Source organism: Plecotus auritus, assembly GCF_963455305.1.
Source record: "Plecotus auritus genome assembly, chromosome: 3".
In the NCBI taxonomy this organism is placed as follows: domain Eukaryota; kingdom Metazoa; phylum Chordata; class Mammalia; order Chiroptera; family Vespertilionidae; genus Plecotus; species Plecotus auritus.
In genome coordinates this window covers 96,877,660-96,895,641 of record NC_137772.1, presented here as the reverse complement: position 1 = coordinate 96,895,641, position 17,982 = coordinate 96,877,660, and the positions used below count along the sequence as shown (strand labels likewise).

The 17,982-nt window shown below is 38.2% G+C and overlaps 1 protein-coding gene across 1 annotated transcript in view; it reads left to right on the top strand.

Annotated features, from left to right (window-relative positions):
• The window catches only part of NEK5 (NIMA related kinase 5), a 91,135-nt gene that overhangs the window by 4,325 nt on the left and 68,828 nt on the right, over nt 1-17,982 (top strand). Inside the window, exons 2-5 of the mRNA XM_080659580.1 lie at nt 4,148-4,244; nt 8,035-8,132; nt 15,994-16,077; nt 16,166-16,236. Coding sequence (XP_080515706.1) covers nt 4,148-4,244; nt 8,035-8,132; nt 15,994-16,077; nt 16,166-16,236 — 350 coding nt within the window. The remainder of the gene's footprint in view (nt 1-4,147; nt 4,245-8,034; nt 8,133-15,993; nt 16,078-16,165; nt 16,237-17,982) is intronic.

The following is a 17,982-nucleotide window of genomic DNA, read 5'->3' as shown; positions in this document are numbered from 1 at the left end:
AATTGGTAGCACCCTGAGGGGAATTTATCCAGATGTATCAAAACCTTGGAAGGAACCATTCCCTGTCTGTATTACAGACAAGGAGTAAGGTGCACAATATGTTGTAAAGATGAAAAAATATCAGGCCACGACAAGTTGTGTGTGTGTGTGTGTGTGTGTGTGTGTATTGGAATTTCATCTCTGTCATTCTTTCTGTACTGTCTGAAGTTTAATATGGAATATATATTATGTTTTTAAAATTACGAATTGCATTATTTGTATAAGTAGAAAAAGCCAACTTCATTTTGAAAAAGAAAAGGTTAAAAGCACACTTGCTAGGATTCATTAGTTCTACTTTTGGGAGTTTATTACAAGGAAATATCTAGAGATATACAGACAGTTACAAAACATTTCAAATGTCCAACAATAGGGGATTGGTTAAGTAATTTATGTAAATCTAAGAGGTTCTTAGAAATTATGTTGTAGGTGAAGTGTCGACGTGGAAAATACAACTTTTACTAATTGAGAAAATAGTATGTGTAGAATGATGCAATCTTTGTAAAAATATGTACATTTTCTGTGTGTGTGTGTGTGTGTGTGTGTGTGTGTGTGTGCCCACATACATAAAAAGAGGAAAAGACATACTTGTTATTTTCTAGGTGGAATGTGGGATTATTAGTAAATTTTGCCTTGTACTTTTATACTGTTTCATTCTTCAGATTAGTTTTGACACCCTCTCTAATTTGTTCCCAAATTCCATTTCCAATCTCCCCTCCATGTACTCTTCTGTTTTTTCACATAACAAATCCTCTTCACTCCAGCTTCTTTGCTCTTCCATTGGGGTTCTTACTTCCAAGAAGATCTTTGCCTGCCCATCTCCAGCCATCAAGGTTTCACTTGTTCAAGCCTGAGCTCCAGGATACTTTTCAGGGCCTTCCCACTCTAAATACTAATCTCTCTATATCTGTAAACTCCACAGCTTTTTATCAGTACTGCTGTTGTGGTACTGATTGCTTTATACTTTTGAAACATGGGCTTCAGAGAGTGGAACTCCCCCTTGTGGGTTCTTGCCTCACAAAGTTTGAAGAATAAAATTCTCGGACTAAAAAAGACTTGTCAGTAAAAGGGTAGAAACTTATTGGAAGCAAATACAGACTCCCATGTAGGGCGGGGTTTCCAAGGGGGTAACCCACTAAGCCCCTTTTTCTAAGGTTTATATATGCTGTTGTTCTTTGTCTCTTCATGCTCCCTTCTAATTGGCCCACTTCCCCATTTTATGGCCCTGTGCTTTTCTAATTGGTCACTCTTGCAGAATATCAGCTTCAAAGTCCAAAACACGTGTTGTCCCCTCTTCCTCTCGCTCTTATCTTGTAACATTCCTCTATCTCCTGTGAACATGTGTTTCCCTCTTTCCAGCATCTGTCAACATTTCTGTATCCTCTGTGAAAATGTTTCCCTTTTCCCCAAACTCTGTGACTTTTCTTTATCCTCTGTGAATGTATGCCTTCCTCTCCCCTTATCCTGTGGCACGTTTCTATTCTCTGTGAATGTATGCTTTCCTCTCCCCTTATCCTGTGGCACGTTTCTATTCTCTGTGAATGTATGCCTTCTGGCGGCTCCAAGTCCTCACCTATGCATTCCTCCCCCATGGACCCTCTTTATTCCTAAGATTCCCTAAGCCTGCCTATTTTGTCCCTAAAATTCCTTTCACTTTGATGTGCTTTAGCTGTTTATTTTGTGTCTTCTCCCTCTTTTTAAATTGTGTTTTTTTTGCAGGCCGAATCCATGTCTCATATGTCTTGATATTCCACACAGCACCTAATAATGCTTTGCATCAGCAGGTATTCAGTAAATTCTTACTGGGTAAATGATTATATGTATAGGTACTTTCGATTCTGTTGTTAAGCTAGTGCATATTTAAGAAGAATAAAACCATTTTTTCCAATCCTCACCTGATGATATTTTTTTCCATTGCTTTTCAGAAAGAGTGGAAGGTAGATAGGGGACGAGAGAGAGAGGAAGAGAGAGAGAGAGAGAGAAAGACATTGATGTAAGAAAGATACATCACCTGGTTGCTACTGGCTACCTCCTACCTGCGCCCAGTCCAGGGGCGGAGAGTGAACCCTTGCCTGGGAATTGAATCCACAACCCTTCTGTGTGTGGGCTGGATGCTCTAACCACTTAACAACACTGGCCAGGGCTCCATTTGTCTTTTGATTGGAGCACTTAATTCATTTACATTCAAAGTAATTGTTTATAGGTATGTAGTTATTGCCATTTTATTAATTGTTTTCTGATTGTTCTTATAGTTCTCTCCTCTCTCCTTATTCTCTTGCTTTCTTCTCTTCTACATTGTTGACTCACCTAAGTGTTGTATTTGGATTCCTTTCTCTTTATTTCTTGTATATCTCTTATAGATTTTTAAAAATATATATTTTCATTGATTTCAGAGAGGAAGGGAGAAGGAGAGAGAAACGGAAACATCAACGATGAGAGAGAACCACTGACTGGCTGCCTCCTGCACGCCCCCTACTGGGGACTAAGCCAGCAACCCAGGCATGTGCCCTTGACCAGAATTGAATCCGGAACCCTTCAGTCCACAGGCCAGTGCTCTATCCACTGAGCCAAAGCAGCTAGGGCTCTTGTAGATTTTTTATTTGTGGTTACCATGTGCTTCTTATATACCACACTATGTTTTTAGCAGTCTATTTTAAGGTGATGGTTGCTTAAATTTGAACACATTCTAGAATCATTACCATTTTTACTCACCCCCTTCATATTTATATTTTTGTCACTATTTTTTACTTCTTTTGTGTGTGTTTTGTGTATCCTTAACTTTGGTACTAGTTTTAGCGTTTGTTGTTCCACTGCTTTTATTATGTATTTGCCTTTGTCAGTGAAAATTTTTTCTTTGTGATATTTTATTTATAGTTTCTTCTTCTTAAAGAAGACCTTTTAACATTTCTTGTAATACTGGTTTAGTGGTGATGAACTCCCTCAGCTTTTTCTTATCCAACTGAAATTTTAATACAGCAAAAGTTCACCAGAAATCATTATTTTTAGCTTATGGTTTTCAATGATAAACCATTGTCAGTAGTTCTCAACCTTTCTAATGCCGCGACCCTTTAATACAGTTCCTCATGTTGTGGTGAACCCCAACCATAAAATTATTTTCGTTGCTACTTCATAACTGTAATTTTGCTACTGTTATGAATCATAATGTAAATATCTGTGTTTTCCGATGGTCTTAGGCTCTACAGCAGCAGTTCTCAACCTGTGGGTCATGACCCACAGGTTGAGAACCGCTAGCAGGGTCACCTAAGACCATCGGAAAACACAGATATTTACATTATGATTCATAACAGTAGCAAAATTACAGTTATGAAGTAGCAACGAAAATAATTTTATGGTTGGGGTTCACCACAACATGAGGAACTGTATTAAAGGGTTGCGGCATTAGAAAGGTTGAGAACCACTGGATTAGATATAGTGCTAATTCTAGAAATTTTGTTTTCTGATGTTGAGAGATTGGTTTCAGAAGTGCCATTAAAAGCCAGTGAAATCCTGGAGAATTTTAGATAATGTAACTGAAACCAAGGTTCGGTTGCTTGCTGCCAAGAAAACCAAACTTGTGAGACAGATGCTGGTTGAAAAAGGAAAGTGGTTTATTCAAGAGCCAGACACCTAAGAAGACGGGGACTCTTGTTGCAAAGCCCATCTCAAAATCTCATTGCAGGCAAAGATTTTTATATGGCAGAGAGGGCAAGTAGAACAAAGAGATCAAGGGGAGGGAGTTGAAAGGTTCTCTATGTGCAGACCAGTACAGTCCATTCCAATAAGGATCTTGAAACTGGTCAAGTGATGGTTTGGTGTATATCATCCTGGTCTTCATTATTCTGGTTTTACTGTTGAAGGTCAGCAAATCTCCTGAAACTGGGATGGCTGAAGGTCGAAGTCTGCATCTTCTGAAGTTAGTTCCTAGGATTTGTATACAAACATGCTGTTTATCTACAAGCTACACATTAGTCAGAATAGCATTTACAGAAACAATGTCAAAAGAACGGTGAGATGGGTTACAATTCCCACTGTTACAATAGGAGTGAGCAGGAAGCATATTCTTGACAGCAAGTTATCTTTACAGACTATTCTGTCTCTTAATATAATTTAGATGCCCATCCAAGAAAAAGAAGCTTCAAAGAAAGAAGTCATTCTTCTGGCAAAGATGAAACATCCTAACATTGTAACCTTCTTCAGTTCGTTTCAAGGTTTGACTTTCTAGCATTCTTAAAGTATTTTAATAAAGTATCAGCATATAGACTTCTGTAAAAGATATGTTCCTGAGAACTGTGTATAGTTTTTGTGAATGGACTCATTTTCCCATTTATTTAAATTGTCATTTGAGACATAATCTTCATTTTTTTATTTTTTAATATATTTTATTGATTTTTTTACAGAGAGGAAGGAAGAGGGATAGAGAGTTAGAAACATCGATGAGAGAGAAACATCGATCAGCTGCCTCTTGCACACCTCCTACTGGGGATGTGCCCGCAACCAAGTTACGTGCCCTTGACCAGAATCGAACCTGGGACCTTTCAGTCTGCAGGCTGATGCTCTATCCACTGAGCCAAACCGGTTTTGGCTGAGACATAATCTTTATTTCTTCACTAGTGAATTTTTATAGACAGCTTTCCTAAGTTTTTTTTTTTTTAATCTCTCCTTAATTCTTACTCCCTCAAATAGTTAATAATTGGTATATTAGCTTTGCTGCAGGAACAGCACTTAAATTTCTGTGACCTACAATAATACACATCTGTCTCTCACTCGTGACATATTGGCTGTGGGTGGACTGGGCCTTAATTCTGGGGTCCAGGCTGAATAAGCAGCCCAGATATGGAGCATACTGTTCTGAGCAAAAGAAAAGAGCAAGATACAAGCACCCCCACATCATCAGTCTTGGAGTCCTGCTAGGATGTGGCATGGCTTTCATTTTCCTTATGGATTCACATTCCTGTTGCAATGCAACCATGCAGTTAACTTTGATAATGGAGTGAAGGGGGAGGGGATACTTTGCCCACATGAGGCCCTGAACACCCTCTGGAAATGGGTGGGGCTATACAGTCTTCTTACAGAGAGGCAGCAAATAGTTATGCACCATTACCAAGCAAATGGCAAAAATTGAGAAGAAAACTATAAGGAAGAAATCCCTTCATTTGCACACCTGAATACAAGATCTATTCTATCTCCATCCATCATTCTATTTCAAAGGTAGGAACAACACAAAACAAGCAATCAAATAATCATGAAAAGAACAGTGGTCAGAAATCATTCATTCACGTAACAAATGTTTATCCAGTGCTTACTGTATTGTTCTAGTTGCCAAGAATAGAGCAGTGAACAAAGCAGCTGAACATATCTGTCCTCATGGAGTTTGCATTCTATTGGGAAGAGTCAGACAATAAACACATATACAGTGTGCCACTTATTTATAGGCTGTCAGAGGGCTGTACATGCCAAAGTTCACCATGGGGCATTCCCTCAGTACTTGGCACTGAGGGTGCTCAAATTCACTGGTTGTAAGTATTTAATGGACCAGGAATGCTACCTAGGTATCTTCAAGCACCATCAGGAGCTGAAGATCAATAAATAAACATTGATACTATATTTTGAGCTTTTACATTATGTTTCTTATAAATGAAAATTACTGCGTTCAAATTAGCTCTCTGCATGCAACCTTCTTCAACAACTGGGTGTTTAAAAGAACTCTTCTGAGGTCTTTCTAGGAGCTGAGTAGTACACAAGAACAGGGAATTCAGTTATATTAAAAACTTTTAAGGGCAGCCACTAAATAAAGTGCCTTCATTTCTGTTCATTGATTCCTAATACCAACACCATAAGATGATCTTTATTTTCCTCATTCTTTGGGTTATTACTGTGACCCAATCTGGCTACCTCCTACTCATCCTCAGGCCTTCTCTGAGATCACAATTCAAATTATGGCCCCCTTTCCTGATCTTGCCTAGCACTTTGTACTTGTATGCATATGTCTATTTAGATAAGAAATTATGAATTGGTTTAATATTTGTCTTCCTTTTAATGGATCCTTTTGCTCACTACTTGATCCTCAGCATCTAGCACAGAGTAGGTGTTTAATATATGTTTGCTGAATGAGTGCATGGACTGGACCACTTTAATAGATTAGAGTATGTATTTATACCATGCAAAATGGATATTTGAGGACAGTATTTTCCTGGATACTGTTATAAAATTAGAGGTCATTTTTATGGTATAAATAACCTCTGCTGAGTTTGTTTATATTATAAGCTTACATTTTCTTATGAGAGCTTTTTTTTTTTTTTTTTTTAATTAGAGCACCCTTTTGTTTAGTTATTGTGATGCTTTTGGGTTTGCCTGGAAGATTGCTGGGTCTTGAAACTCCAAGCTTATCTGAAAGTTTTAGAAGTCCTTACAGCACCTACTAGACAGTGTAGATAAATAAAGCCTTTGCTTACCCTCAGACAACTTATCTCTGAACACAAGAACTCTGGCTCTAGTTCATTAACTACTTGTAGAGAGTATGGAAGTTTCACAGATTTGAAGTAACATACAAAAAATAAGTAGAATGTGGTGAGATGTTCCTAAGGCTAAACTAATTCCACTTAAATTCCTTCAGTAAATATTTATTGAGTACCTATTATATGTCAGGAATGTTTTAGGTCTTGAGGATATATCTTAGTGAACAAAATAGGCAAAAATTTCTACACTGTTGTTTGTTGCTGCTGACCACAAATTTAGTGGCTTAAACCAACACCCACTTAGCATCATCCAGTTTCTCTAGGTCAGAAGTCTGGGCTTGGCTTGGCTGGATTCTCTGCTGAGGGTCTCACATAGTTGAATCAAGATGTCAGTTAGGCCCGGCCAGTGTGGCTCAGTGGTTGAGCATTGACCTATGAACCAATCGGTCACAGGTTGGATTCCCAGTCAGGGCACATACAAGTTGCGACCGAGCCACTGCTGTAGAGCCTAAGACCATCAGAAAACACAGATATTTATATTACGATTCATTAACAGTAGCAAAATTACAGTTATGAAGTAGCAATGAAAATATTTTATGGTTGGGGTCACCACAACATGAGGAACTGTATTAAAGGGTCACGGCATTAGGAATGTTGAGAACCACTGCCTTAGGGGATGTCTGACTGCCGGTTTAGGCCTGATCGGGATTGGGCCTAAACCGGCAGTCGGACATCCCTCTCACAATCCGGGACTGCTGGCTTCTAACCACTCGCCTGGCTGCGTGCCTGATTGCCCCTAACCACTCTCCATGCCAGCCTGATAGCCCCCTAACCACTCCCGTGCCAGCATGATTGACACCTAACTGCTCTCCTGCTGGCCCGATCAGCCCCAGCTGCCCTCCCCTGCAGGCCTGGTCACCCCCAAATGCCCTCCCCTGCTGGCCATCTTGTGACAACGTGGTGGAGGCCATCTTGTGACGGCCATCTTGTGATGACGTGGGGCGGCCATCTTGTGGTGACGTGGGGTGGCCATCCTGTGATGACATGGGGGCGGCCATCCTGTGATGACATGGGGGTGGCCATCTGTGAAGACATGGGGGTGGCCATCTTGTGATGCGATTGTGTGAGGGTCAATTTGCAAATTACCTCTTTATTATATAGGATTTCTAATCTCTTGCAGGAATGTATTAATAATAATAGCTAACATTTATTGAAATGTCATATTGTGTAAGCATTGTTCTAAGCATCTGACATGGATTAATTCAATCATTACAGCAATCCTAAGAGAAATTTCTATATTATTATATCCATTTTATAGATGAGGTAATGAAGCACAGAGAAATTAAAATAACTTGCTTAGAGTCACAGAGCTAAGAAATGTAAGTGATGAAGTGAAATTAGAATTCAGTCCATCTTGATGCTAACTATATATATATATACTACATTTTTTTTCTGTCATATTCTCCATCCTCTAGAACTTGAAAGGAAGTGATTAGTGAATATTTGAAATGCTTCCAGAACCAAATGATGCCTTTTCTTACAGAGAACAACAGGCTGTTTATTGTGATGGAGTATTGTGATGGAGGGGACCTCATGAAAAGAATCAATAGACAACAGGGAGTGTTATTTAGTGAAGATCAGGTAAAAACACTTCTAATTTCCCTTATAATTTATATGGGGGACATTAAATTTAAAATGCCATAAGAAGTACACTGTGTTTAGAAGAAGCATGATTTCTGGTAGAGAATTCAAATCACAAAATAGTGATCAATATTCTTGATAGATTTAGTCTAGAACATATTTGCAATTGAACTTAAATGGAATCTCTGTGAGAGTGAAGTTTGCTTGAGAAAATATAGTATTTTATTTTTGGACAGTCTCATGTAGGGTGCCCCTGAGATAAATTTTCACAGATAAAAAACCTGAATGTGGATTTCCTCGGCCATTTTATTATTTATTTATTTATTTATTTATTTATTTATTTATTTATTTATTTTTGCTTTCTACAGTAGATCCAATTTAGATTTATTTTTTTCATTTTTATTTTTTATTGTTTAAAGTATTACATATAGTAGTACATATATCTCCTTTTTTTTTCCCATTGACCTTCCCCCAGCCTCCCCTACCCCTGTCGCATGCCCTCATCCCACCCCTTCCAGTGTCTTGTGTCCATTGGTTGTGCTTATATGCACGCATACAAGTCCTTTGGTTGATCTCTTTCCCCTCCTCCCCAACACTCCCCGGCCTTCCCGCTGTAATTTGATAGTCTGTTCGGTGCTTTACTGCCTCTGTATCTATCTTTTTGTTCATCAGGTTATAATGTTCTTTATTTTCCATAAATGAGTGAGATCATGTGGTATTTTTCTTTCATTGCCTGGCTTATTTCACTTAACATAATGCTCTCCATCTCCATCCATGCTGCTGCAAATGGTAAGAACTCCTTCTTTTTTACCGCAGCGTAGTATTCCATTGTGTAGATGTACCATGGTTTTCTAATCCACTCATCTGCTGATGGGCATTAAGGCTGTTTCCAAATCTTAGCTATGGTGAATTGTGCTGCTATGAAGATAAGGGTGCATATATCCTTTCTGATTGGTGTTTCTAGTTTCTTGGGATATATTCCTAGAAGTGGGATTACTGGGTCAAATGGGAGTTCCATTTTTAGTTTTTTGAGGAAAACTGTTCTCCACATTGACTGCACCAGTCTGCATTCCCACCAGCAGTGCAGGAGGGTTCCTTTTTCTCCACATCCTCACCAGCACTTGACATTTGTTGATTTGTTAATGATAGCCATTCTGACAGATGTGAGATGGAACCGCATTGTCGTTTTGATTTGCATCTCTCGGATAATTAGTGACTTTGAGCATGTTTTCATGTGTCTCTTGGCCTTCCTTCTGTCTTCTTTCGAAAAGATTCTATTTAAGTCCGTTGCCCATTTTTTTATTAGGTTGTTTATCTTCCTTTTGTTAAGTTGTATGAGTTCCCTGTAAATGTTGGAGATTAAACCCTTATCGGTGATAACATTGGCAAATATGTTCTCCCATGCAGTGGGCTTTCTTGTTGTTTTGTTGATGGTTTCTTTTGCTATGCAAAAGCTTTTTATTTTGATGTAGTCCCATTTGTTTATTTTCTCTTTAGGTTCCATTGCCCTAGGAGCAGTATCAGTGAAGAAATTGCTTCGGCATATGTCTGAGATTTCTCTGCATGTGGATTCCTCTAGTATTTTTATGGTTTCCCATCTTACGTTTAAGTCTTTTATTCATTTAGAGTTTATTTTTGTGTACGGTGTAAGTTGGTGGTCTAGTTTCATTTTTTTTTTTTTTTTGCATGTATCTGTCCAATTTTCCCAGCACCATTTATTGAAGAGACTGTCTTGACTCCATTGTATGTTCATGCATCCTTTGTCAAATATTAATTGAGCATAGTGGTTTGAATCGATATCTGGGTTCTTTATTCTATTCCATTGGTCTATATGTCTGTTCTTCTGCCAGGACCAGGCTGTTTTGAGAACAGTGGCTTTGTAATACAACTTGAAATCTGGTATTGAGATCCCTCGTACTTTGTTCCTCTTTCTCAGGATTGCTGTGGCTATTCGGGGTCTTTTTTTATTCTAGATGAATTTTTGGAGAGTTCTTTCTAGGTCTGTGAAATATACCATTGGTATTTTAATGGGGAATGCATTGAATCTATAGATTGCTTTGGGTAGTATGGACATTTTAATGAGGTTGATTCTACCAATCCATGAATATGGTTTTTTCTTCCGTCTGTTTATGTCTTCCTCTATCTCTTTGTTCAGTGTCCTGTAGTTTTTCACATATAGATCTTTTACCTCCTTAGTTAAGTTTATTCCTAGGTATCTTAATTTTTTTGGTGCGATGGTAAATGGGATTGCTTTTTTACCCTCTCTTTCTATAAGTTCACTATTGGTGTATAGAAATGCCATAGGTTTCTTGGCATTAATTCTGTATCCTGCTACATTGCCAAATTCATTTATTAAGTCTACTAGTTTTTTGATGGAGTCTTTCGGGTTTTTTATGTACAATATCATGTCATCTGCAAATAAGGACAGCTTTACTTCTTCTTTTCCAATTTGGAAATTTGCCTCTATTTCTTCTTCTTGTCTCACTGCAATGGCTAATACTTCCAGTACTATGTCGAACAGGAGTGGTGAGAGTGGGCATCCCTGTCTTGTTCCTGTTCTTAGGGGAAATGATTTTAGTTTATGCCCATTGAGTATGAGGTTGGCTGTGGGTTTATCATATATGGCTTTTATTATGTTGAGGTATGATTCTTCTCTTCCTACCTTGCCGAGAGTTTTTATCAAGAAAGGGTGTTGGATTTTGTCAAATGCTTTTTCTGCATCAATTGATATGACTATGTGATTTTTATCTCTCAATTTGTTTATGTGACGTATCACGTTTATTGATTTGCGGATATTGTACCATCCTTGCATTCCTGGGATAAATCCTATTTGGTCATGGTGTATGATCTTTCTGATGTACTGTTGGATCCGATTTGCTAGAATTTTGTTGAGGATTTTGGCATCTATGTTCATGAGGGATATTGGCCAGTAATTCTCTTTCATTGGGTTGTCTTTATCTGGTTTTGGTATTAGGGTGATGCTGGCTTCATAGAAGGAGCTTGGAAGTGTTCCTTCCTCTTGAATTTTTTGGAATAGTCTGAGGAGGATAGGTTTTAGTTCTTTCTTGAATGTTTGGTAAAACTCCCCTGTGAAGCCATCTGGCCCTGGGCTTTTGTTTGCTGGAAGCTTTTTTGATGACTGCTTCAATTTCTTTCATAGCTATTGGCCTCTTGAGATGTTTAGATTCTTCCTGATTGAGTTTTGGAAGGTTGTATTTTTCTAGGAATATGTCCATTTCCTCCAGGTTGTCCAGTTTGTTGGAATAGAGTTGTTCATAGTATTTTTTAACAATCCTTTGTATTTCGACGGGATCTGTTGTTATTTCTCCTCTTTCATTTCTGATTTTCTTTATTTGGGTCCTCTCTCTTTGCTTCTTGGTGAGCCTGGCTAGGGGTTCATCAATCTTGTTTATCCTTTCAAAGAACCAGCTCTTGGTTTTGTTGATCTTTTGTATTATTTTTTTGGTCTCAGTGTCATTTATCTCCGCTCTGATCTTCATTATTTCCTTCCTTCTGCTTACACTGGGCTTTTCTTGTTGCTCTCTTTCTAACTCTTTGAGTTGTAGGGTTAGGTAATTTATTACCATTGTTTCTTGTTTTTTGCAGTAGGCTTGTAGAGCTATGAACTTCCCTCTCAAGACTGCTTTCGCTGTGTCTCATAGATTTTGGATTGTTGTGTTTTCATTGTCATTTGTTGCCATGATGTTTTTTACTTCTTTGATCTCTCTGGTAACCCAGTCATTGTTTAATAGCATGCTATTTAGTCTCCATGTGTTTGATTTTTTTTTTTTTGGATTGTTTTTATTGTAGTTGATTTCCAGTTTTATGCCACTGTGATCTGAGAAGATGCTTGATATAATTTTGAAGGGACTTTGCCTGTGACCCAATATGTGGTCTATCTTTGACAATGACCCATGTGGACTTGAGAAGAATGTATATTCTGTGGCTTTGGGGTGAAATGTTCTGAAGATGTCAATTAATTCCATCTGGTAGTGAGTCATTTAGGATTGATGTTTCTTTGCTGATTTTTTGTTTAGAGGATTTGTCCAATGGTGATAGTGGGGTATTAAAGTCTCCTACTATGATTGTATTGCTGTCAATCTCTCCCTTGATGTCATCCAGGAGTTTTTTTTATGTATTTGGGTGCTCCTGTATTGGGTGTGTATATGTTTACCAGAGTTATTTCTTCTTTTTGGATTGCTCCCTTTAGTATTATGAAGTGGCCTTCCTTATCTCTTGTTATCTCCTTCACTTTGAGATCTAATTTGTCAGATATAAGTATTACTACCCAAGCTTTTTTTTCATTTCCATTTGCCTGAAAAACCCTTTTCTATCCCTTCACCCTCAGTCTGTTTGTGTCTTTTTTTCTGAGGTGGGTTTCTTGTAGACAGCAGATATATGGGTCGTGTTTTCTTATCCAATCCATTACCCTATTTCTTTTGATTGGGGTATTTAATCCATTTACATTTAAAGTTATTATAGTTAGGTACTTATTTGTCGCCATTTTTATTCTTTACCCCTGTGTTCCTTCTTCACTTCCTATTTCTTTTTTTTAACAGCATTTCTTGCATTGCTGGTTTGGTGGTAATAAACTCCCTTAGTCTTTTTTGTCTGTGAAGCTCCTGATTTCACCTTCAGTTTTGATTGATAGCCTTGCTGGGTACAGTATTCTTGGATTCAGACCCTTCCTTTGCATGACTTTGTATATTTTATTCCATTCCCTTCTGGCCTGATGTGTTTCTGTTGAGAAATCAGTCACTAGTCTGATGGGGGTTCCTTTGTAGGTAACTTTCTTTCTCTATCTGGCCGCTTTTAAGATTCTTACTTTGTTGTTGGTGTTTGCCAATTTAATTATAATGTCCCTTGGCGTCGGTCTTTTGCGGTTCATTTTACTTGGGACTCTGTGAGCTTCTTGGATTTGTGTGGGGTGTTTTCTTCCCTATATCAGGGAAGTTTTCTGTCATTATTTCTTCAAACAGGTTTTCTATTCCTTGCTCAGTTTCCTCTCCTTCTGGAACCCCTATTATGCGGATGTTGTTTTGTTTTGTGTTGTACTAACTTTCCATTAGGCTCTCCTCCTGCTTTTTAATTTTTTTTCTAGAAGTTGCTCTACTTGGGTAATTTTTCCTATCTTGTCTTTCAGCTCACTGATGTGGTCCTCTGCTTCTTCTAGTCTACTCTTGATGCTTTCTATTGAGTTATTTACAGCAGCGATGTCATTTTTTATTTCTTCTTGGTTCTTCTACATTTCCTCTTGGTTCTTATACATATTGTCGAATTTGTCTTCCATGCTTTTCATCCACCTATGACCATTTCTCTGAATTCTTTCTCTGACAGGTTGCTTGCCTCCATTTCGTTTACTTCCTTTTCTGGTGATGCCTGCTTTTCTTTCATATGTGGGCTGTTTCTTTGTCTCCCCATGATGTCTCTTCTCCCAGTGTCTGGTTATGTAGTTATCTCTCTCATTATCCCAGGCGAAATCTGACCTTTCCGTGAGGGTGTGTAGAGCTCCTCTGAATCTGCGTGCTTGCGCCAATTGGGGACCGGTGTTTTCAGGTTTGCAGCTGTTCGGTGGCTGCCGTAGTAGTAGATTCCCTGGGCTTTTTAGGCTTCTGATAACCTCCACTTTCCCCTTCAAGATGGCGCGGTCTCTGCATTCAAGCCGGTAGCTCCAGGAGGGAACCCAGCAGCAGTGGGAGCTGCTCGGTCAGGGAAGCCCTGTCTAGCATTCCCCCACAGTCTGTTGAGTATAATGTCCCTCAACTCAACAACAAACACTCCCCATGCGACCACACACTCTCCCTTTGTTTTCTCACTCACACCCTATCTTGCAGTCTGCCTTCCCGTCGGCAGCCGTCTTCTTTCTCTCTCCTTGGCTATTTTAAATGTGACATATTTATAGGTTCACTCTTCTTCCTTTTACCATTTGTGTTCATTTTGTTATGGAGGATAGAAGCTCTTCTTAGCAATGGCTATTTCATTTCATTGGTTTTTAAGAACAATGGCTTTGATTTCCATTTTCTTTTTTGCACAAACACATTTTTCTACTATATTCTAAGCTTCTTTTAGAAGCTTCTTGGGAGTTGTACTTCTGATGGAGACAGGTATGTGTGTATGGAGAAGAATCCCAATCAGACCTGTGTGACTAATGGGAAAGGGCACTGCCTCAAGTAGTGCCCAGGAATGGCCCAACGGCTTTCTTTCTTTTTCTTTTTTTAAAGAATTTTATTGACTTTTAGAGAGAGAGGGAGAGAGAAACATTGATGTGTGAGAATGAAACATCTATCTGCTGCCCCCTTGCACGCCCTCCACTGGGGATCAAGCCTGCAACCCTAGCATGTGCCCTGACCAGGCAGGAATCAAACCGGTGACCTCTCAGTGCACAGCACTATGCCCACCCAACTGAGCCATACCAGACAGGGCCCAACAGCTTTCTTTAGGCCACTTGTTTGTTTTATTTTAGCATTTTTGAGCATCAGCTCACATAACTTCTTCCTTGAATTAAAATGTAACATTTTGAATGTACAAATGATTAATGAATCAATATATCTAACCTCTGTAAACCTCACCAAGCATTTTTCCTATGCTCATTTACATTGTATATTAAATTCCATATTTTTTTAAATATATTTTATTGATTTTTTACAGAGAGGAAATGGAGAGAGGGATAGAGAGTTAGAAACATCAATGAGAGAGAAACATTGATCAGCCGCCTCCTGCACACCCCCCACTGGGGATGTGCCCGCAACCAAGGTACATGCCCTTGACCGGAATCGAACCCGGGACCCTTCAGTCCACAGGCTGACGCTCTATCCACTGAGCCAAACCGGTTTCGGCTAAATTCCATATTTTTAGAAACCCTGCTTTCTTTCTATTTAGGTATTATTTTTCCACATTTAATTAAAAAATACTTTTCTTTACAAAATTTTGAACTAAGTTTTTCTTTGTTGGGTGAGAACTAAAATTACAACTGAATCATAGTATCTGGAATATAGCTTTTTTTCCTATTGTTTTTCTCTTTCTGTATAATTTGGTAAACAAAGTATAAATGAAATTTTAGAATAGTTTAAATAAATTTGTATAGACATAGAATACATTTTACTAAAGAGGCTCATGACCAGCTAAGGTAAATAAAATTATGACTAAGAAAATTACACCTTAAAAAGCTTAAAAGTAACATTTTTTTGTTTTTATATTGTGTACACATATATTGGTATTTCATGAAAAAATGTAATAACCTCACATATTATCCATTTCTTTCTCCTTCATTCTATGCTCTTGGCATACTCCTTCCATTGAAAAGGAAAAACCAGTGGCACCAGGGTTATCAAGAAATAGGGCAGCTTGCCTACTACTCTGATGCAGTTAGCAACCTAATATTAAGAAAAATGGAAATTGTAAACTGCCTCCTCTCTCTTTTGCTTTTTTTTTGTGTGTGTCTGTTGTGTATTGGAGTTCACTTTGATACCAACATGTTTGGATTGTTTTTTGCGCCTCCATTTTTGGGGGTTTTATATCTTACTAGAAGCCTGCTGCATGAATTCATGCATAGATGGGGTCTGGCCAGCCGGGGGAAGGGGACACGGGTGGTTTGCCAGCCGGCCCCGCCCCCGATTGGGGGGGTCAGGGCGGGTTGGCCAGGGGGAAGGGCCGTGGGCAGTTGGCAGGCCGGCCCTGCCCCCTGGTAGAACTCCCAGTTGAAGGGACAATTTGCATATTAGCTCTTTATTATATAGGATTAGCATCATTCATGTAAAGACGTATATATCAATATGTTATTTCCCTCTTTTTGCATATCATCATGAAGATACTTCAGTGACCACCAGCCTATTCACAAGTTTTGTTTATGTTCCCTATACAGATTCTGAGTTGGTTTGTGCAGATTTCTCTAGGACTAAAACATATTCATGACAGGAAGATCTTACACCGGGACATAAAAACACAGGTAACAGCTTAGAAAGAGAACAAAGACAGAACTGATCTTTTGTTTTCTTGAAATCTCTCAAACAACATAGCATTTTCTCCATTTACAGAACATTTTTCTTAGCAAGAATGGAGTGGTTGCAAAGCTTGGGGACTTTGGTATAGCAAGAGACCTAAACAAGTAAGTTCTTTGTAAAATCATATTTTCCTATTTATGACAACCAAATATGTATATTTTAAGTATTATAAGTAAAGAAGATATTAAAGGCTTAGTTTCCAGATAATTGTAGATAACCATATAAATCCATTAAATCGCCTGCTGACATGGCTCAGTGGTTGAGCGTGGACCTATGAACCAGGAGGTCTTGATTTGATTCATGGTCAGGGCACATGCCTGGTTTGTGGGCTTGATCTCCAGTGTGGGGCATGCAGGAGGCAGCCAATCAATGATTCTCTGTCATCACTGATGTTTCTTTCTTTCCCTTCCTCTCTGAAATCAATAAAAATACATTTAAAAATAAAGTGACTTTTCCTTCCCTAGCAAATGCCTGGTTAAAAATAAATCCATTGGCCGAAACCGGTTTGGCTCAGTGGATAGAGCGTCGGCCTGCGGACTGAAGGGTCCCGGGTTCGATTCCGGTCAAGGGCATGTACCTTGGTTGCAGGCACATCCCCAGTGGGAGGTGTGCAGGAGGCAGCTGATCGATGTTTCTCTCTCATCGATGTTTCTAGCTTTCTATCCCTCTCCTTTCCTCTCTGTAAAATACCAATAAAATATATTTAAAAAAATAATAAATAAATCCATTGGATCATTCAGATGGAAAAAAAAACACATTCAGATGGTACTTTGTCTGAAGTTAAAATTCCCAAGATAAATCTTGGCATGATAGAATAATGGTGACAATGTTGTATAGTGTCCTCTAAACTTATCAATTGAGATGTAACTTTTTTTTTAAATCCTCATTTGAGGATATTTTTTCATTGATTTTTAGAGAGAGTGGAAGAGAGAGGGAAAGACAGAGAGAAATATCTATGAGAGAGTAACACATTGATTGGTTGCCTTCTGCACGAGCCCCTACTCGGCCTGGGCCGGGGAGGAGTCTGCAACTGAGGTCCGTTTCCTTTACTGGTATCGAACCTAGGACCCTTCAGTCTGCCGACACTCTATCCACTGAGCCAAACTGACTAGGGCAAGATGTAACTTAATATGAATAAAGCTAGTGAGAAATTAGTGAAACAGACAAATTTACACATGCTGGATATATGGGTGTAACTGTTTTGGAAGATAATTTGGTGGTAATATCAACAGATTTTTAAATGTTCTAATTTTGGGAATTTGTTGTAAGGGGATAATGTGAAATTTGGAATAATTTAAATGTCTAATAATTAGGAAATGGTTAAATGTAATAGAACTTGGCATAGCCAGTACCTGAATATTATGTAGTTACTAACATTCATGATTTTGAAGACTTCTTGATAATGTGAGGAAATATTTATTATATCAGGTAAAAATATGGAATTCTGAATTTTAAATACACTATGATCACAGTATTGTGAAAAATTGCATGGAAAAAGACAGGAAGGATATATATCAGAATTTTAACAATAACATAATTGTTTTTGGGTGGTAAGATTATGGATAATTTTTTTCTTCTTTATTCACTTTTGTTTTCCTCAAATTTAAATCATGAGATTGCATTCCTTTGATAATTGGGAAGAGGGGACTTTCTGTAATATAATAATTTTTATAATGTAACAATTTTTATAATATAACAGTTGTACCTCTTTGTTGAGACTTTAGGCCATAACCTTTTTTTTTAATGTGTAAATTTTTGGGAGGTAAATTACAAGTTTTAAAATAAACTATTTTTATTACTCTATTATCAATGTACAGTATTTTTTCTTTAATATTTGCATACATCAAATT